Genomic DNA, 20,933 nt, shown 5'->3' on the forward strand with positions numbered 1-20,933 from the left:
TCATGAGTATAATTTTTTGGTGATCAAACATCATAATCTCACTTTTACACTTTCCCTCTCCTGTTTTGGGGTCAGTGGTCCTGAAAGCAAAATCATGCCCTGCTGGACACTTTTTCAGACCTAAAAAGATTGCTTTCAGGTGAGTTTTGCTTTCAGCTGTTTTGTTGTTGCTGCTGTTTAAGTGAGAAAGGACTGTATAGGATCTCTGCATGTTTGCATGTGGATTCCAGGCTGCACTATGCTGGAATGAATTATTTTTAAAAGAAAATGGGAAAGCATGTATATAACCCACATGCTTATGAAACTTTGTATGGTGCAAATATAATGCCAGACCGTGGTTCATTGAAACAGGAATAAGACAGAGGTGACTCCTTTCACACAGCTCCCTTTCCTTCATGCAGTCAGCTTCCTTAAAACTTTCCTGCTTTCTTTAAACCAGTTTGCCTGACATCCAAATGAAGAAACTCAGAAAGTTTCTTCCACGCCACAGACTCATTTGTGGAGAACCCAAATTTTTGAATGACCTGGCAAAATGATATGGAACATCAGTGGGTTTGTAAACAGGAAAGATGAGGAACACAAGGACACATGCCTCATTCCTATTACCAATAAACGTTTCATCAGTCTAGAATCAGTATGTCTGAAGTGCACTAATACATACGCAAACTATCAGGGCAATACTACACATTCCTACTGAAAAATAAATGCCATTTAGCGCAATAGCACTTACTCCCAATGTATAGGAGTACAGCCTAAGTGAGAATGAATATATTAAGCTTCGATTCTTATACCCAGATAATGCATTCACATAGAACTATACAGCTATCTGAAACAATGGAATACTGCATTACAGTGTTAACAAAATACTCATGAAGGAAGATTCAAATTATTCCAGGAAGGACTTCAAAATATTTACAGCTGTAAAAATAGTAGAAACCCCATTACAAAAGATACTCAGGTATAAATGCTAGACACTGACAGAACTGGATATGTTACCGTAACATAACTTTGTTTTTTGCTGATATTTTGTTTTTGAAAAAACACAAAAAATGTTATAATCTAGTCCAATTAGTTATTTACGCCTTCGTTTGCTACTTTAACTAAAGTTCTTTTTGTGTACTTCATTGCTAACCCACAAACTTATGACCCAGGTACCATTCAAAAGGTTTAGTAGGGCTCAAATAGACTGATTTGGTATATCCAAATGTCAAAAGCCAAATATGTTTGCTAGTTAACATAAATCCAAAAAAGTAGATTGAGAGAATTGGAAAAATGAATGAATACTGCAATTCACAAGGAAAACTATTATCCAACTCTTTTGCCAGGATATATAAACAGAGCTTCTTAGACTTCTATTTAAGTACACAGATGATAAGCAGTGTCAAAGGTTCTCCTGACGATGCAACCTGAAATCTCCTCTGGAATGCTCATTTTAGTATCCTCAGTTTCCAGTATGTTTACTGCATTTAATTTACTCACAAAATGAACAAAAGTGTCTGTTTTAGCAGAGGAATAGCACAAGGGCTCATTGTTCCAGATCTGTGGGAAGAGAAAAGCTCCATAACTGTGCTTTCAAAACATGTTGGGTATAGTAAGTAATACAGGCACTTTGAAAATTCTTTTGTTATTGGGTTGCTTGGGGTTGTTTTTTCAATTTAATGTACTGAAATTACTTTGAAAAAAGTAAATGGAGCATTCCCCCCAATAAATAATTACCATAAATTTCAATGAAGCCAAAAAAAGTGAAAACTCAGATGTACTGAGTGGTCACTGTTCTTCCACACCATGAAAAAGAGAATCAATGGAATCCATTACATACTAAGTAGCGGTGTAACTACAGTGCTATGTAGTGGATCCTGGCTAGCTCCGCACAACACCTCTTATTGGTCAACAGTGGCTGGAACAGATGGAGGTCCATTCCTCTGTCATGCAGGAAGCAGCTATCTGGTGTTTCCACCCCTCCAGCATAACAGGCAGAAGGACTCCTGTCACAATCCTTCTTGCACTGGACATCTCCACATGAATGGTGTGTAGCATGTCAGGCAACTGATTCTCGACTGACAGGAACAGGCCACTAGTAAGAGGGATTTGGGGAACTTTTGCAGTCCCTAGTAACCCCTAAACTAGGAACTATATAGAGATTGTAAACATGTAGCAGTTATAAATCTGTTACATACTCACAACTGCCCAACAGGATTCTGGCCACAATATCTGCCACAAATAGCATTCATATCTGTAAGACTATGAGAAATTCACTGCTTGTATATGACTAGACATACAGGTTTCTCTGTTTTTTTCTACAAAGAAGAATTGGGTGTCTCAATAGATGGAGTCCAAAGGAAACATCTTAGCCATGTGGACATACAGTCTATACACCACTGAATTTTGCACACGTCATGTTTCTTGCATGAGAATTTTACCAAGACAACAATAACTCCCTAAACATCTATTTTCCAAAATGGGATTATACTGAAAAACAACACATCACTTCTCTGTCACTCAAGCAGGGCCTACCCTACCATCTAAAGGAGGGATTCTGATACAGGTATCCAGAAATTAGACATCTTCAGTTTTGCTGCTGCTTTTATTTATTTTTACTGTGCTTATAATGAATATTATTAAATGCCATAGATTATAACTAATACTTGCACCACAGGCAATATCTTCAATGTTAAAAATGTTACAAGGAGTTAAACGAAATGTGACACTTTCTACACAATAAGCAATTCCTTTTTAAAAAGGAAAGTGCAAGTGCAAGTCTCTCAATTTGGACTTGAATCCTGGGATAAGGGTATGCGGGCTTACCCTTCCCAAACTATGGTCCTAGTCATTCCACTGTGTCTACTGTTAACAATAGAAAAATGACTCCCATTCAGTCCAATGAGAAGGACTAGAGTTTGGTTTTTTGTTTTTTTGTTTTTGTTTTTTTCAATACACTTTACAAAAGTAAGCCCACAATCCAAATTAGAATCACAGAGAGTTAAGATCTGTGCATACCAGAGTCCCAGTTGAAATGAGGGTGCTCACACCTGCAATTCAAGTAATTGCTAACTATTTTGCACCCTCAATTTGCCATGTGGAATCATTGTATTCATATGTTTTCTTTCTGTCCCTTTCAGCTCTTCTTCACGAGTAATACACCTAGTCAAGTAATAAATTGACCAAATGAAACATGGTTTTTTTGATTATTTTTTTACAACAGTAGTCAGTCTGTGCTAGAAGCTGTCCAGTAATGAGACAGTCCCAAATTCTCAAGCCTTGCAGATAAAGTTCAATTTTAGTCAAGTAAAAGGCACTTTTAAAAAAAAGATTAAATGTCTGAACTGATCATCTCACCCTGCAAAACACACACAAGGCTAGCCACAAGCTAAGCTTGCTGAGAAACATTTTAAACAAGCTTATTAGATTTGCAACAGATGTAAAATCCTATTGCCTAGATTGTCAGGTAATATGTCATCTTAGCTGCCTTTCTCAATGCATGCCAGGAAAAATGGCCTGTTATTGATCTTCTGTTAAACATTTTGAGCTCAATATTCTCAGGCTTTTATGTCAGCTGGTATTAGCTGACACAAGAACAATGACCTGTTCACTTGTGATAGCAATTGCATAGCAACACAGTACAATACATGGAAAATATTTTGCTTAATATTGTTACTGTACCATGAAAAAACTTGTTTAAAATGGAAGATTTAATCTGGCAGTTTCTGAATACATACATCCACAAGAAAAATCAACTTAACCTGAAGTGTTGTGGAATAATCTCACATAAACACAAGTGAAGGCTGCTCTCATACATGCATCAAAATAAAATAATCTTTTTTGTGTGTCTTCCTCCCAGAAACTTAATAATAAAGAGCCATGTGTTCCATGTTGGGGGGAAATAAAACTATAACCTAACCTACAAAAAAGCTATTCATCAAGTATTGCAACATCTCTCAATGTAAACTAAACAAGAGTCAGATTTGGAAAACCAAGCTACTGCTAGAAAATAGAGAATACCCCAAGAAACCTTTTCACTTTCTGTCAGGTATATAAAATGTGAGGTTTTATGATTCAGTGAGGATCTTCATACATTAAAAAAAAAACCTGACTTTCAGCAAATAGTGTACAGTCTTCATAAGTGTTGATTGTCCCAGCTCTCTCAATTGATTTTTGATTTTAAAAATGTATAAAACTTTGATCACTGAATGAAGTTTTTGGTTATATGAGATTTCCAGTCAAGTGCATAATTTTTATAAGCAGGACCCAAAGGACTGCACATTACTGTTTTTCATTTTTTAAGGCAAGCACTGTGTCATAATCCAGGAGACATCTTTTAACATTTTCATGAAACTTCTCTCTGTATTGATTGAAGTACATAATACTTTCAGGTTTTTCTTCAAACCAAAATTTGTCAAATTCATAAGCCAAATAACCTGTGAGGACCAAAACAAAAGCCAAATATTTGTTGAGAGAACACATCAGCAACTGTATGCAGTATTTCAAAAAGAAATGCATCAATTAAGAAAAGTAGTTTTCCTTGCTTCCATGAAATATTTATCAAGCAAGAATCCTGAATTATATCCAGATAAATTTCCTCATAAGGACGCTGGCTGAAGCTGACCTCCCTAGGAGCTCCTCAAAAGCTCCAACTCATACATGCTGCCTCATCCTCATTTTAAGGGTTTCCTCTTCTACTGCTTAGTCTCTGCAGCAAAGCACACCATTCACTGGGTCCTCCAACTCTCAGAGGAGCTTTCTGGGGTGTGAGAGAAGAGATACCTAGGGACACACTAAGATAGAAGGGAAGTTGGTTTTCACCCTGTATGTCCATCTTAACCTGAATGAAATGCCTTATTTGCATATCTACAAGAAGGTTAATAGTATGCTAAATCATAAAGGATGTAGGAAGTATTTAGCAGTGATTTATTTCATTTTTCATCATCGTTCACATTCTCCAGCACCACCTTACTTTTAGTGAGTGGTATGTATAATCAATCTCATCTATTATTAATAATAAAGCATAAAAGGAAAAAAGCAAGTATGAGCTGAACAGCCTTCTCTTCCCAGATTTGGCCTGTATCCCTGCTTTTCCTCACAAGTTGTCAGGTGAAATTGTTTGTCTACTCAGGGAAGGACAAAGTTAGCCAGAAGGAATATGCCAAAACCGAGAGAAACTATACTGGTTGTATAGCATCATTATCCAGAGAGCTGTTTTCTGTATGGTAGGTCTGTTGGGTAGATCCTGAAAGGAGGCTCTCCAATTATGTTTTCTGGAGACTAGTATATATGTCAGAGGCCCGGATGACATTGATTTTTTTTAAGAAATGCGGTATATCAGCTCACAGAAGCTCTACTTTCAACTACAGAAAAGAATTGTGTTTGCAACTCTCTTCCAGGCTCCAAGATGAGGCAGCACTGTTGGTCCGTGCAAGCTTTGCAGCAAACATACTACTTTTTTCCCCAGGTTTTTTTCCAGCCGGAACACTTTAACTCTAAATACTACAGTGAGACCCATTTTCTTATAAGTAGGTCCAGGAACAGTAGCAAATCATCCCCCCCCCCCCCCACACAAGTTTGCCATCCTTAGAAAGGACAGGTATAGATACTCACAATAAAATTGATGGAAATCCTTCAGTTGTGGCATACCAGAAACTAAGTTGTAGAAGTGAGTTTTTAACAAGCCATTCCGTAATAAGCTATAAGCCATCTCTGTCAAATTGATCCCAACTATTGCATAGGAATATCTGCAACATACATGAATTCTGGTCATAACAACAAATGAGCTTCTGCACTTTAAGCACTATTAATACCCAAGATGACCAAACATTTAATGGCACTTTAAAAAAGTTTTGAGACATCATTAAAATAGTATTACAGCCATCGTTATAAAGATTTGTATTTATATTATGTATTATACTATCTTAGCTTCACCAGACCCACAGTGTCTAATATTCTATGTTGAACGCTTTTCTATTTTTTTTAGTTTAAATTTTGTGTTTAAATGTGTTCAATGCTTAAAACATATTTTTGCTAAAAGAGAATATATGGAATTGTGTATAAACATTCACAAAGTTCCAGCCAAGATCCAGGCTACATAAGGGAGAAGTAAGGAGGGGAAAGGAGCCAATTTAGATATAGGGAGAGGGGAGAGAGGGAAAGAAAGAAACAAAATAAGTCTAACATATAAGGAAGAACTATTTCCACATACATTCCACAATGTCCTTTAAAAGCAGGTAACTGTCCTTGTTGGCAACTAAATAAATTTTTCAGTTTTAAGAATCAAGCACTTTATTAAGAATTTGCTTACCCCAATTTTGGATTATTTGACCGAGAAAGGATTTGACGAGCTTCACGTGGGTAATGTTTGCTAAAATATCTGAAAACATGTATAAACACAAAATAATTGCTTCAGTTTACAAAATATTACTTCCTCTTGGTTACAGATGTTTTCATGCATTCGTATTGTAACATATCATCTAATCAACTGCTCAACAGTGTAATTAATTAAATTAAGAATTGCATGAATAGCTGTATAATAGCTCTTGAAATAATTAGACTCACAAGTTGGATTTTAAACACTAGTGATATACTTAGAGGCTGTACTAAGAGCCTCACTTTTCTTACATTAGTTACCAAAACATTTGATTTCAATACATGGGAAAGTATTTTGACTTACAGAAGGTTAGTTAATCCCAGCATGCCCATTCCTCTGAAGTCTGTTTTAGGGTCATCACCTTGGAAACCAATGTCACACCACTGCTTTGTGATTCTAGCCTTCAGTTTTTCATGGGGCATCAATAAATTCCAAAGCTGCATAAACATGCTTCTGTTAACAGAATTATCAATGTTTTCCACAATCTCATCACTAGTAATTACCAAAGACTAGGCTGCAATCACAATGCCATACTTATTTTAAAAAATTGCAAACAACATATCAACAATGTATGTACGTACTGTGAAAAAGCCATAGAAATGTACTAATAAGGGGTGCTTTTCTGTATGGCCATGTCAAACTGTAGAAAGTTAGATCAGACATACCAATCAGTTAATCTATTCTAGGAATGCAGCTCTCCTACCCACCAGACTCCCTGCTCACATTAGCAAGGAGAACAGATTCCTATGCAGGGCATATAGAACCCCATAAGCACTGAAACTGACTGTCAAATAGTCACCAAGACATATGAGCTTATAGGCTTCTCCTCATTTGATAAAAATGTGCATTCCAACACTTTCAAACCAGCTAAATATTTCTGAACGCTTATTATACACCTTGGTTGTATGTTCCCACAAATTAAACACACATTACCACCAAACAGAGGAACTGTAATTTTAACTAGCCTAAATAATAAAGGAATCCTTTTAAAAACCATTTAAATGAATAGCCCTCTCCCCATATCTTGAACTCCAGAAATTAATTATGTTGTGTGAAGTACTTCCTTTTCCTGTTCTGGACTTAACACTAAATCAATTTTATTAGGTAACTTTGCTCATCAGTAATATTATAGGAAACATCTTTCCCCACTGAAGTCCCTCCATGTTGTGCATAACTTTACATATTTATTTCACAAATATGCTGAAGGTTTCCTGCATTAGCCTAGGTAACACCACTTGTGGGTAGCTTCAGTAGGTCATAACTACAGTGAACACATTTGTTTTCAGAGTTACTACTTTTTACCTGTTAAGAATATTAGAAAGAACTTTAAAGCAAACAATTATTTTCACCTCCATTAGTTGCTCCTCATGTTCTTTATTGTCTGAATTATATGGATGTTTTCTCAATTCTTCTACAGCTAAATATAATTTCCTGCAGCCAGATATCTGGAGCAAGCATAACTGAAGCTTTGAGGCAAACCTGCAATATACAGACAATGTAAAGAGAATTATAAATAACCTGAGCATGAGAGAAAATGGTTACAAGCAAAAACCTGAACTATTAACACAATAGCCAACCAAAGCCTCTATATGTGAACCAACCCTATGTTCACCAACACTACAAAAAACTGTCTTGTATACCTTATACAAATTCACCAAGGGGCTAGGACTTTTCTTTCTGTATCAACATTAAAACAACAACAACCCAGTACTATAAAATTATTCTGACCTGATCCATCAAGAGGATTAAAGCACAAATGTACAGATAAGAAGATCATACAGTATTATCAGAGCTCTTTTAACATACAGCAAAATCGCACATTATCAAAATTCAAAAGATGTTCTCATACCTGAGTGAAAGATATAAGACACCAAACATGGATTAAAATAAGGGCTCACTAACCAAAGGTTTAATATTTACAACAGGATATCCCTTTCAACAGTCCAGATTCTCACCTCCTCATGCCTAACTTGCTAAGACTGCAACTCAGTCCCAAGCCTGGTGCATGCTCTTCATCATTAGTCCACATTATAAGTCCTTAAACCTCTGGGTTTAAAAAAAAACCCAGCTGTGCTAGAGAATGACTATGCTCTTTGCTCTTCTCACACTCACAAAATATTGGTCTTGGTAAGCTGCGTTCCCTTGTCACTATGATTCTGCAGAGTGATTGTCAAATGCATACTAACCTTCAAAACTAACCTCTCCTCACTGTATACTTAATTAAAGGAACCAAACTCACCTTAAATTACCAACACCTCCTACAGCACAGAATTAAGGTGAGAGGGAAGACAGCCTTATTGCTCACCAACCAAGGAAGGAAAAACATCCTTCCAGCTAATTCCACATTACTGAGGGATGGATGACTTGCAGATTTATTTCACATTGTTGAGAGCAGACACAAGTGCCCCCAACAACAAAAACTCTAAACATACTCTCCCCATGTGACACAGCTTCACCCACCCCCAACTTGTACACTACTTGTAAAAACAATAGAAGCAAAGCTTTGATTCTTTTCAAGCCACTGGAAGTGAGAGACTTCTATAAATAAAATAACAATAATAAAACTTTATTTGTATACCGCCTTCCGATCAAAGCTGTTTTACATCATTAAAACTCTATGATCCAAGTCATAGTGCAATATATCAACAGTGCATACAATTTCAAAAATAGAACCAAAATTTTATATATATACTTTTTAAAGCAATAGGGATTTATATATATTGCATAAGAAACAATACATACATACATACATACATATTGTTTCTTATGCAATATATATAAATCCCTATTGCTTTAAAAAAATATTTTGGCTATCCAGAGCCAGGTAGCACTGTGTCAACCACCAGATCATTGACACAAAATAAGACTAGTTCTGAAAGCAGTCTGGGTAGTATTCTCTAGGTCAGAATATACTGTCATAAATCACACAGAAATGGCTTTACCCAAGTGTGATATCAACAAATTAATTTATAAACTTTTGACAAATTTTGTAACGTACCTGAAATTATGGTATTCTTCTCATCACATATGATTTTATTCCTCCTCCCATTTTTCTGAAAAGTCAAATGCCTACTGAGAGTACAAGCACTGTCTGAGTCATAAGATCTGGGCTCACTCAGGGCCGAAACAGACCGGCAGCAAGTGTCAGCTTGAGGGCAGCATGGGGGAATGGCATTTAGATGACTCACACCCCGATGCCGCCCCCAACCCAGCATTATGTCACCCCTGCACCCAAGTGGCAGGCAGTGTTGTAACACTCCAGCGATGTTCAGATGCCACACGCTGCAGAAGAACTGCTGCCACGGTGGAAAGGAATGATATTTTTCCGGCCCAAAAAGGAGCGGTATTTTGTCGCTTCTTTTTGGGCCAGAAAAATGCCAGATTGGGGCTGTGGCGTGTGGTTGCCACAGCCCTGATTAGGCACTCAAAGGGGCAGCATCAAGCCACCCATTTAGAGCCATGTGTACTGGCCCTCTATCTCTGAAAAACATCATCTGAAAGCATCTACTATGGAAGGGAAATGCTGCCTCTCTCTAATCACAAACCAGGACAGCTCTCACCTTGTACAAGGGGAATAGCTTAGATTAAGTTTGTAAGCTCCTAGAACACAGAATGGCATCTGCTTTATACTGAAGACAACAGCAAAACTACTGTGAATTTCAATGAAGCTGTTGTCTGATAAAATGATATTTTACTTGTGCTAATGTTATAACATATCTTAAGCAATGTGCTTCGGTAACCAAATTATACATTCCATATGGAACATTTCTCAGCATTTGTCAATAATGTTTTATCAAACAAAATGAGATAGTCACAATCTCTTTAAAAACATTCAGAGTGGGTAGCAGATGCACCTTGTATCTTTTTGTATATTAATCTTCTTTTCTTGTATGATAAGTGCCACGCATTTTTGTACTTCATCTTCAGCAGTATTCACAGCATTTTGTAAAGCCTGAAAAACACAAACAAAAACATTAACATGTTTTATTGCTCAGCATACAGTCTACTAGTAATAGGCCTTACCTTAAGCTTCAAAGAACATCAGGACATTCATGACAGAAAAACAGAAACTCCTTGCTGAGAGTACTAAGTGTATCAGTAATAACTGTAACAACTTACCTCTCTTTCTTTAATAAAAGCTATCAATTAAATATAAATTGATCAACATTTTGATCAACAGCATTTTCATCAGCAAACTACTATATATGAAGAAAACAACAGCTTTGAAGAAAATTGCACATTTTTAATTTACCTGCTGCTTAGTCATTTCAATGCAAAATAATTATGAAAAGGATGGAGGGAAATTCTTCTTCCAAGATGTTGCTTACCAACTAAGTTTTATAAATATTTTCTAGATGTGAGCAATGACACAAAGATGTAATTCTACTGTTAGAAGTGGTCAATATAAATGTGAGGGTATGATCCTTTTATGTCCTATAGCCTTCTGTATACCTTAAGAATCTGCTCTGGAGGGCTTGGAAAGTCATACATTCCACAAGTTAAAATTAAGTCCTTGCATTTTATCAGCCAGACATTATGCAGGAAATACTTGGTTTAGTTTTAGTATAATGAAAAGTGGCTGAAAAGCAGTCAAACATAATGGAACAAAGTTTGGAGTCAGACTAAAAATATTTCAACAACCCATCACATCTTATTTTATACATATTTTATATTTTATACTTATTTTTATACAAAAAGGTGTTAATCCTAAAGAAAGAATTAGCACAAGTATAGCGTAGTCTACTAGAGGACCACTGGCCAATTTCTAAGGAATGTGTAGTGCTTTCTTGTGCTGAGATTCAAAAGGAAACCAAGATTATGAAGTAGAAGGCTTTCATGACCGGCATCCATAGTTTTTTGTGGGTTTTTCTGGCTACGTAGCCATGTTCTATAAGAATTTATTCCTGACGTTTCACCAGCATCTGTACCTGGCATCTTCAGAGAATGCTAACCTGGAAAAGAGAGAGAGAGAGAGAGAGAGAGAGAGAGTGTGTGTGTGTATATATATATACTGTGTGACCCTGGGTGAGGAGGAATGATTCCCATGTTATTCTGTGTGGGCCATCAACAACAGAACAATAAACAGATTAAGATGGGAATCACTCCTAGTCACACAGTGAGAGAGAGAGTGTGTGTAACCACTCTCTTCCAGGTTAGTATTCTCTGAAGATGCCAGCCACAGATGCTGGCGAAACATCAGGAATAAACTCTTACAGAACATGGACACATAGCCCCAAAAAAATCACAAAAAAATATGAAACCAAGATTCATTCTCAATAAATCAAGTATCATCAATATGTAAAAACACGGCCAATGAGAAAATTGTTTTCTTATATGTGTCAGATTCGTCCTATCTTCAAAGAGGTCTCCTGCCACAGAAATTTAATAATCCCTGTTCTAGATCATATCAATCACTTATCCAGTCCTGCATTCTGTTCATACATACTGACTAGCTAGATACCTGTGGGAAGCCCCCAATTATGTTGTTTACTATAGTCATCCCTCCAGATTCACTGATATTCCATTCATGGTTTTGAATTTCCACAGAAAGGAAGCCAGGAGGAAGAAAGTGGTGCATGTGTTTGCGTTGCGCCTGCAGGGCTGCATGTGCTCATTAAAAATAATGAGGCTTCAATATTTGTGGTTTTTCTGATTTGTGGTGGGGGGAGTCCGGAATGGATCCCCGCAAATCAGAAGGGACGACTGTATTTGGTATAAAGTGACATGACTCCTTTAATAATGGGGGTAATACACAAACATCATGTTTAGTAGCCACTGGGTCCCACAGCATATAGGCCAGTTCTATGCATGCTTAAGTCAAACATCAACCCAACTGAGTATAAGCAACTGAAGATCTCTTTTCAAAAATAAATATGAAGGCACTGCAAATGAAACTGTTCACTACTTAGAATAAGGGTGAAAGGATGAATAAACTAGTTATGTGGGACTTTGGGCATTCCTATCACACTCAAAGAGACACATAGAGCCCCATCCCACCAGGTGCAGGGGGGAGGGAAAACCCTTGGGCTCAACATTAGATACTGGGCATAATACTAATGATATCCTACCTTATATTTTGATGCTTTCAGTGAGTACTCTGTAATGATACAAATAAGTATGAATTACTAACTTAATTCATAAAGTGTAATCTATTATTTTTTAAATTACAAACAATTACTCAATGAACATGGCTTATACATAAATACCACTGTGGGTCCTATATTGGGGAAAATTAGGACATACATTCAATAAATATATAAAACAATAGCTTAAAACCTATGTTATGTTAATAACAGGCAATGAATCAAGAAATGTTAAAAATATTAATTATTGACATCTCAACTTGCAAGAAATGAAATCTTTTTTACGGTTGTATTTTATCTCATTTCTATATAGAAAAACCCATGAAAAAACTATTCTATATTTGCTTTAAATTTGGATAGGTAACTGCATGCTGAGCAGGTGCCAATCAATCTCCCCCACATCTGCAACCCATGACACCATCACCTCCTGGGCACATTAGAAGTTGCACATTACTTCCAGCACTATTTTTCTTAATTTTCAAACGATCAGACTGAAAAAGAAAATATGGGCGAATGAAATTTGCACATCTTGGTGCAGTCTGAAAGTATTTCAGATGGAAAACTGTCCAAGGCTTGGGGACTCCAGGGCCAAAAACGTGTGGGTCAGGGGCTGCAAAAGGGCCCACACTTTCCTCATCCCAATTTAAATTCACACAGTTGTGTAAAACTCTCATATAGCAACATTAAAATGCCTGGAAAGCAAGGGCAACCCCCTCTGAATAAATCTTGGCAAGAAAAAAAATTATAGGTTTATCACCATGTCATCATAAATCAGAAACAACTTGAAGGCACACAACAAGTTTAAGGTGCTAAGGAGTCTCTGCAGTTTTAAAAGACGGCTACTGCAAGAGCTCAAATGACAAAAACCTTGCTGTTGGTGAGGTAGGTAACTCATGGTACAGCTGTGCTAAGTCAGCTGTCTCTTGGGACTTAAAAATGAAATATAATAAATAAATAAATAAATAAATAAATAAAAATTCAACACTGACACATCTTTATGGAAGACAGGTTTTTTCATGTATGTCTTGACCTAAAATATGGACTAACCTCCCAAATTAAAATGTAAAATTTGTGTATCAAAAACTTTTATATTTCATATACTGTATATTAATACCTATTTTTAGTGTCCTTTCTGCATTTCTTCTTGAGCCATCACAGATACGCTGCAGTTCACATTTTCCAGTCAATTGTCTCAGGATCCATTTTAACCAAAATCGAAAGATATTTTTATACAAGTATTTCCATACGTTTACAATCATTTTCTACAAAAATGGACAAATCATAAAAATGACTTAAGATAACAAGAAATGTAACATCTTATATGCTAGAGCTCATATTGAATTCAATTTTTATTCAGAAAATAAATCACCTCGTTTCACTGGAAAGTCCCATATTAAGGGTGCGTAGGACTTCTAGCTGTTCCCAACAATTTTAACTAAAGTCATATTCCATCCACAGTTAAACATTTCCAAGTCCCATTACTAAGCATCATCATAAATTAAGGAAATTAATAGTACGTATATGCTATGTATTTATTCAGTAGTCCTAGAACCTCCAATGAAACTTATTTCCGTGTAAGTGTGCCAAATTGTAGCCTTAATTTTGAAGGAAACTGTGTCTTTGTTTTCCCAAAGGTGAAGACTTTGTTCCTGGGCTTTTCTTTTAGGTACGGTTTCAGTTGCTTTTAGTGTACTGTTTTTAGCTGTGCACCTATTGACTTGTGCTGACCCCATGAATTTATAGGGTTTTCTTTAGCACAATCTTATATATGTTTATCCAACGGTAAATTTCATCCCCTTTAATGGGACTTTCTCCCAGGTAAGTGGGCATAGGATTACACCTTACTGTTCAATGTTTTGATCAGCTTTGTATGGTTGTGTATGTATGCACAATCAAGGAAATTTAAACAGCAGCAAAAAATAATAAAGCTATTCTAAGAAGATCCTAAGCACCACTACTAACTTTAAAGAAAACTGAAAGAACCATTATAAATATCTTATCAAAACAGTGCTATTAAAGGCAAACTGATTTGTTACTTTCAGGTGGAGACTTTGCTCCTGTCTTATTCCTTCTTTCAAGACTGATAAATATTTGAATTTTATTTTTTTTAAAATAAAAAAAAACCTTTCAGCTGCCACATTTTGTGTTTATTTGGTTCAAGGCCTTTTTACAATGTCTAAATATTTTAAAAGCAAAACTGTCAGAAATTAATTTTTGCGGTGGAACAAAGGGGCCACTCCAGCATAGATACAGACAGACAGTTGGGGAGATGTGTTCAAATGTACCCAATCACAACACACCCTCCCCTCCTACAACACCTAGAGAAAATGCAAGCTGCCTTTGACTAACATCATCATTTTATACCTTTTTTCCTGCCTGTATGATTCTTAACACCTTTGCCTGATGAAGAAGCCAGTGGGATTTTGAAAGCTTGCATCATGTATTTCATGCACTTTGGTTGACCAAATAAAGGTAGCAGCAGCAGTAATAGCATATACATTTCTATACCACTTATCAGTGAATTCAGCACCCTCTAAAGTGTTTACAGTCTGTAAGCTAAAGGTATCACTGCTTTGTGGATTTGGGATGTTATTGTACTTTGCTATTTGGCTGGTTACTGACTGATTACTGGGACATCCAGGAGGAATCACATCACAGCAATATTAAAATCACTCCACTGGCTGCTGGTTAGATTCCAGACAAGGTACAAAGTGTTGGTTATTACTTTAAAGCCCAGGTTACCTACAGGATCACCTCCTCCCATACAATCTGCCCCATTCACTCAGGTCCCTGGAAGACATTTACTCCAGTCAAGCAGAGAGGACTTTTTCTTCAGCTGCCCCTAGACTGAGGAACCGGAAAAGGTTTGACAACTGAATATGGTGTCCGAATTTGAAACAGCTCTGAAGACCAATCTCTTCTGACGGGTAAATCCATGTAATTCTAAATTGTGAATTAAGATGTTGAACTGTAGAATGTTTTAAAATGTGTATGTCTTATATGTCTTTTAAACTGTTGTGCATTTTAATTAATGTGGTTTAATGGATATTGCTGGGAAGTTGGAGGGTTGGACCAAGACTCTGGAGAGCAGGGTTCAAGTTCGTTTATTCCCATCATCCTGCTATTTATTTATTTATGGTATGGCACGCAGGGTTAAATTCTAGGTCTATCTGGATCATTATTCAGGGTTAAATGAGTTGGGTCAGGGACGTAGCCAAAGGGGGGGGGTCTGAACTTCCATTAGATACAGTGAATGGTGTGTGCTGCTGCGCTGCCGTGCCCAAACCCCATTACAGTGGTACCTCGGGATACGAAATACCCAGGTTACGAAATTTCCGGGATACGAAAAAATCCCATAGGAAATAATTGTTCCGGGTTACGAATGTTTTTTCGGGTTACGAAAAAAATTTTGGTGCTTTTTTCGGCTTTTTCGCACGAAATCGCGGCTTTTCCCCATTAGCGCCTATGGGCTTTCGGCTTGCGAATGCTTTTCGGGTTACGAAAGCGGCGGCGGAACGAATTAATTTCGTAACCCGAGGCACCACTGTATAATGGTGGCACTTAGTCTGGACTCGTCCTTCCCAAAACCCTGGCTACCTCCCTGGTTGGGTAGCAAACTGAATCCCCTGCATTTGGGATGCTCATGAACAACAAAGATTCATCCCAGACTATTATTATTATTATTAGACCTGGGAAGTAGACTTTAGTCTAGGAAAGCTCATGCTGCCAACCTCTTCCTTTCAGTGAGTCTCAAAGGGCCATAAGATCTCTCTACATTTTATTACTATCGTTATTGTTAATATCCTATCCAGATGCACTTGGGGAAGTAGACTGAAGTCAATGGGAGCTCATGCTGCCAATTTCTTTCTTTCTTTCAGTCTCTTTATATTATATCTATAATATTTTTATATTATTTCTTTCAGTTAGTCTTAAAGAGGCTGCAAGACCTCTCTCTCTCTCTCTCTCTCTCTCTCTCTCTCTTATATGAAGTCTACAAAGGCTGCCCACTTCCTCCTTTCAGTGAGTCTCAAAGGGGCTGTACTGGTTCCACAGACTAACACGGATACATCTCTCAATTCTAGGACCAACATTATTATTATTATTATTGGTACTACTAGGAGTAATATTACTATCACGTCCTGCCTTGCGGAAAGGCGGGAAATAAATATCATCATCACCATCACTGTGAGGCCAGTGCTGCTTCCCTCATATACCTGATCCCAGACTCATTACAAGCCTTGGCCCGACTGCTGCGTCCTCGTCCTCCTCCCGGGAACGTGGCGCCGGAGCAGCACCGCAAAGGCCGCCTCCTCCTCTCCGCTTTAAGCGGTGCCAAGCTTTGGGCCCATCCTCCCAGTCCCAACCGCGCATGCCCAGCAGAGCCGGAAGTGGCCCCGGAAGTGGCGGTCGAGTTGTGACACGCGTTCAACATTTCACACGAGCAATCCGTCCCACCCCGTGTGTGTCTGTGTGGTGTTTTGTTTCCCCACCTGACTATAAATGACACGGGGCGAAGCGTCCCCGTCGGCTTCCATAGCGACCACGTCAAAGGAAGGAAGAGGGCGGAGCCAGGCCTCGTGTGGCGGCCGTTTAACGGCGGTCGCCGTGGCAACAGGGGACGCTCGCGCTGGCAAAAAAGGGGGCGGGGCGTCGCCTTGCTATATCCTCTTCTGTCACCGACGGGATTCTAAGGAGGCCGTTGGTGACGTCACGCCTCCCGCTGGCGTCACAAACGGCGCTTCTGTCACCGCCGGCGTTCCATTCCTGAGCCAAGTCAAGGCCTTAAAGCGACACCTCAGCCAAGTGATTCCCACGCCTTGGTCCTCCAGGTGTTTTGTTTGGACTTCAACTCCCAGAAGCCTCAGCCAGCTTGGCCGACAGTGAGGGATTGTGGGAGTTGAAGTCCAAAAGACCCGTAGAGGACCAAAGTTTGGGAGCCACTGTTTCTGAGGCAACGTAGGGGGAGCCAACGTAACAGGGGCTGCTAATAAGGCTCTTCCACAATACGCCGCTATGGTTCCACTTCTAACTGCCGTGGGTTCACCCTATCTCTATGGCATCCTGGGATTTGCAGTTTAGGAAGGGTTACTTGCTGCACGGTGGCCAGACGTCCTCCTTTTCCAGGACATTTTTTAGACTGTAAGCATCTAATTAACAGTAACAATCATTGTAAGCCGCTCTCCAAGAGCCTTTAGGGCTGAAGGGCGGGGCATAAATACCGTAAATACATAACATGAATAATATTCCAAAGTAACACCTAAAATATTAAAAATGTTGGCTACAAAAACAGCCACATGCAAATAAATTTGTCCTCCAAATGGAGGACGTTTTGGAATCCCTCCTGGACAGAAAAGCTGAAAGGCAAGCCTTCTGTCCAAATGTTTAGGGAGGGTTATTTGCAGCACATCCTCCTTTTCCTGGACATGCCCTGTATTTCAGCCTCTCTGTCCAGGAAGGGATTCTAAAATGTCCTTCCTTTGGAGCATTTATATCTATTTGAGATATATATACATCAAATATATCTGCTCTGGGCCCCACAACAAACTCCAACTCCCAGAATTCCATAGCCTTGAGCCAGAAAAGAGTTAAAGCGGTGCCAAACCGGGTTATTTCTCCAGTTCAGATGCAGCCTTGGTTATTTGTCATCTTTTTTAAGCCTCCTTCCCCTCATATATTAATTATGTATTTTTTTTAAGTGTAACACTACATCGGCCTGTTTTTATTGATGACCAATAAGAAAATACACCTGTGGCCTCTGCCATATCTTAAGACAGCATGGATAGTAAGGGGATCCTGGTGGTCTCACTCTCAGGTTTACTTGGGTCATTAGACGTATTAATTAATTTAAATTCTGTGTCTCGCCTGAAATACTATCTTGAACCAACCAGGTGCAGTAAAGCTGGAAGTGGACTTGGCAGATGTATCTTTTCTACAGAAAAGGTTTGCCTTTGCTAGGCAGTGTAACTGCTGCTTTCCTCTTCAGGGAGATTGAATTCTTCAAGCACTTTAAAGGGAGCAAATGAGCAGAGGGAAAGAATGAGTATTAGGATGAAAAAGATGGGGAAATGAAGAATGTCATCATGGGAACTTATCCCATCACCCACAATATTAGGGGTCCTTTCACTTGCTGATCCTCTAATAATGTGATATATGCCATCCTCTGTCAACAAATGCCCTTCATCGCTTTACATTGGGCAAACAGGCCAATCAATCTCTGCCAGAACATAAATGGATATAAATCAGACATCAGGAATTGAAATACACAAAACCCAGTTGCAGAACACTTTAGTCTTCTTCACCATTCCATCTCAGTTCTTAGAACAACACTGCTTCTACAACAACAACAACAACAACGTACAAAGGAAGATTGGAGAGAAAATAAGCAAAACTGGAATATAGCTCCTAACTCAGGTCCATTGACAGTGAGTTGAACAGAGAAAATGGTTTCCTTGCACACAACACACAACTCTAACACCCCAGATTCAAGAGGGCTTTCTTGGCTAGTTTATCACATCTATCTCCCTTGTGGTTCCCAGCTATCATCACACTTTCCAATAACCCCTCCACCAGGCATATGGCCATCTACTCACACTTCGGCTTTAGGCAACATCTTTCTTCCTACCTTTGTCCCCCAAACAACCATAGTTAAAAATGAACTTGTCACTACTTCATCACCATAGCCCCACATTTTACTTTTCAATTGCTATTCACACATACAATCAGCTCATTCATGGCTATAAAGATCTGTTCCTAGGCTTTTCACTCCATGCATCTGATGAAGTAGACTTAATTCTACAAAAGCATATGCTACCAACTTCTTTCTCTCAATCTCAGAGGCGCGGGACAGACCGTCCAAAAAGGATGGTCTCCCAGTCCTCCAGACTGCAGGACCTCCCCACAGACCAAAAAGAACCCGCAAAAAGCAAGTTCTTCTTGCGGTGCCATTATGACGCCACAGTGTGCCAATGGCGCACTCGTGACGTCACAATGACGCCGCAATGTGCGGATGCTAAGCGTCCATCACGTAATGATGGCGGCACCCATCTGTACAGGGCACCACCATTTTGACATCCCTGTCACATGCGGGGCATCTAGAAGCGCTGCCCTTGCACATGACGAGGGCGCCCTATCGCGCCCGTCTGGACTGGGCCAGAGGTGCTACAAAATCCCTTGGCATGGTGGAGGATTGTGAAAGACCACTGAGAAAAAAAAGAGAGGGAGGGAAGAGAATAGTCTTGTATCACAATTGGAAGCTACAAACAAGCCTCAGATACTCATTTTTCAGAATTTAGGAAGCGCTATCTGCTGCTTCTATTTACAGGGGACCCCAATTCATTCCTTTTTAACTGCTGAGTGAAGGCCTTGAACAAGGAAGCACTACTGAAACTGCTCTTAAAGAGAGGAAGAGAACATGCTATAAGGTATTATGCCTCTGCTAAAGGAAGGTTTAAAGGAGGCTTCTGAGTCTCCTGGGATAGATAGCGTTGAAAAGCAAACCACACTGAGGATCCTGGGCCCTTGGGAGAAGGGGTGGCAGAATCATCTTTGCAAGAGGGGTGAGACATTGCCATCACCTGGATAGACCTGGAAAAGGCATGTGGCTGGCTATTCAGCAGAGCGCCCGTCTGCCAAGAAAACCTTCCTCATGAACAAAGGTCTCACAAGGCAAGAGACGATATTATATGGGAGGAATGTCTCCCAATTTTGGAAAAAAAGAAAGTAGGGCCAATTCGAAAATGAACACTATTACGTGAATGAAATGCACAGAAGAACACAGCGCCCACCCCAAAGCCAAAGTAGAGCATATGCAAAAGAAGTTATCATATGAGTACGTACCCTTCGTAGTCTAGAGTTCGAATTAGTATCCCTGCATATGCGCAGTGAGGGCAGAATCGGATTGTGACCTTTTTTCACTTCTGGTGGTGTTTGCCTCCGGTTCCTGTGGTTTTGCCTTGTTTCACGTTATTTGTTCATTCATTACCCTTTATTTCACATTATTATGCAGTTCACATTACCCCTTATTTCATGTTATTTAGGCAATTTATGTTATTTAGTCATTCATTACTCTTTATTTTACATTATTTAGGCAAAGCACTTTATTTGTGCATTCATTACCCCTCATTTCAAGTTATTTAGGCAATTCACCAATTCAAAACCAGTCCAAAGGAACCTTGTACTTGGTTTGAGCATTGGACTATGACTCTAGAAGGCAGGGATGGAATCCCACTGGGTGACCTGCTGCAAGTCACACTCTCTCAGCCTCCTTAGAAAATGGCAATGGCAAACTCCATTTGAATAAACCTGCCAAGAAAACCCAAAAAGTGGGGTGGGGGTCTCCAGATGGTTGTGTGTGTGTGTGTGTGTGAGAGAGAGAGAGAGACTGTATCTGTGCCTTTAAGTCTCCAGCAATGGGGGGAATAGGGGAGAGAAGGAGTCCTTCCCATTTGGGAGAGCTTTGCTGTAGCCAGGTTGTGGGATGCCTGGGTCCTCTCTGC

General features: G+C 39.0%; 1 protein-coding gene across 2 annotated transcripts; it reads right to left on the reverse strand.

Annotated features, from left to right (window-relative positions):
• Nucleotides 1–6: 6 nt before the first annotated feature.
• Nucleotides 7–17,057, reverse strand: ELMOD2 (ELMO domain containing 2). Of its 2 annotated transcripts, none has more exons than XM_042469456.1 (9): nt 16,929–17,057; nt 13,553–13,700; nt 12,424–12,452; nt 10,210–10,307; nt 7,705–7,834; nt 6,659–6,792; nt 6,290–6,358; nt 5,593–5,726; nt 7–4,415 (listed from the first exon to the last, which is right to left on the reverse strand). In XM_042469456.1, the coding sequence occupies exons 1-9, from the start codon at nt 16,971–16,973 to the stop codon at nt 4,261–4,263; spliced, it is 942 nt and encodes a 313-aa protein (XP_042325390.1). In that variant the 5' UTR covers nt 16,974–17,057; the 3' UTR covers nt 7–4,260. The 2 variants fall into 2 exon arrangements, with proteins under 2 accessions (XP_042325390.1, XP_042325391.1); XM_042469457.1 differs by lacking the exon at nt 16,929–17,057 and adding an exon at nt 16,653–16,814.
• Between the last annotated feature and the right edge of the window lie 3,876 nt (nt 17,058–20,933).

This window comes from Sceloporus undulatus, chromosome 5 (genome assembly GCF_019175285.1).
Source record: "Sceloporus undulatus isolate JIND9_A2432 ecotype Alabama chromosome 5, SceUnd_v1.1, whole genome shotgun sequence".
Taxonomy (NCBI): Eukaryota; Metazoa; Chordata; class Lepidosauria; order Squamata; family Phrynosomatidae; genus Sceloporus; species Sceloporus undulatus.

Bases quoted from the DNA above. Each gene is read 5' to 3' on its own strand.
- ELMOD2 (XM_042469456.1), bottom strand. From the start codon at position 16,973: ATGGAAGCCGACGGGGACGCTTCGCCCCGTGTCATTTATAGTCAG. The intron at 13,701-16,928 runs GTGGGGAAACAA...CCATTTTTGTAG, and splicing joins CCCGTGTCATTTATAGTCAG to AAAATGATTGTAAACGTATG. The intron at 10,308-12,423 runs GTAGGATATCAT...TGTGTTTTTCAG, and splicing joins TGAAAGCATCAAAATATAAG to GCTTTACAAAATGCTGTGAA.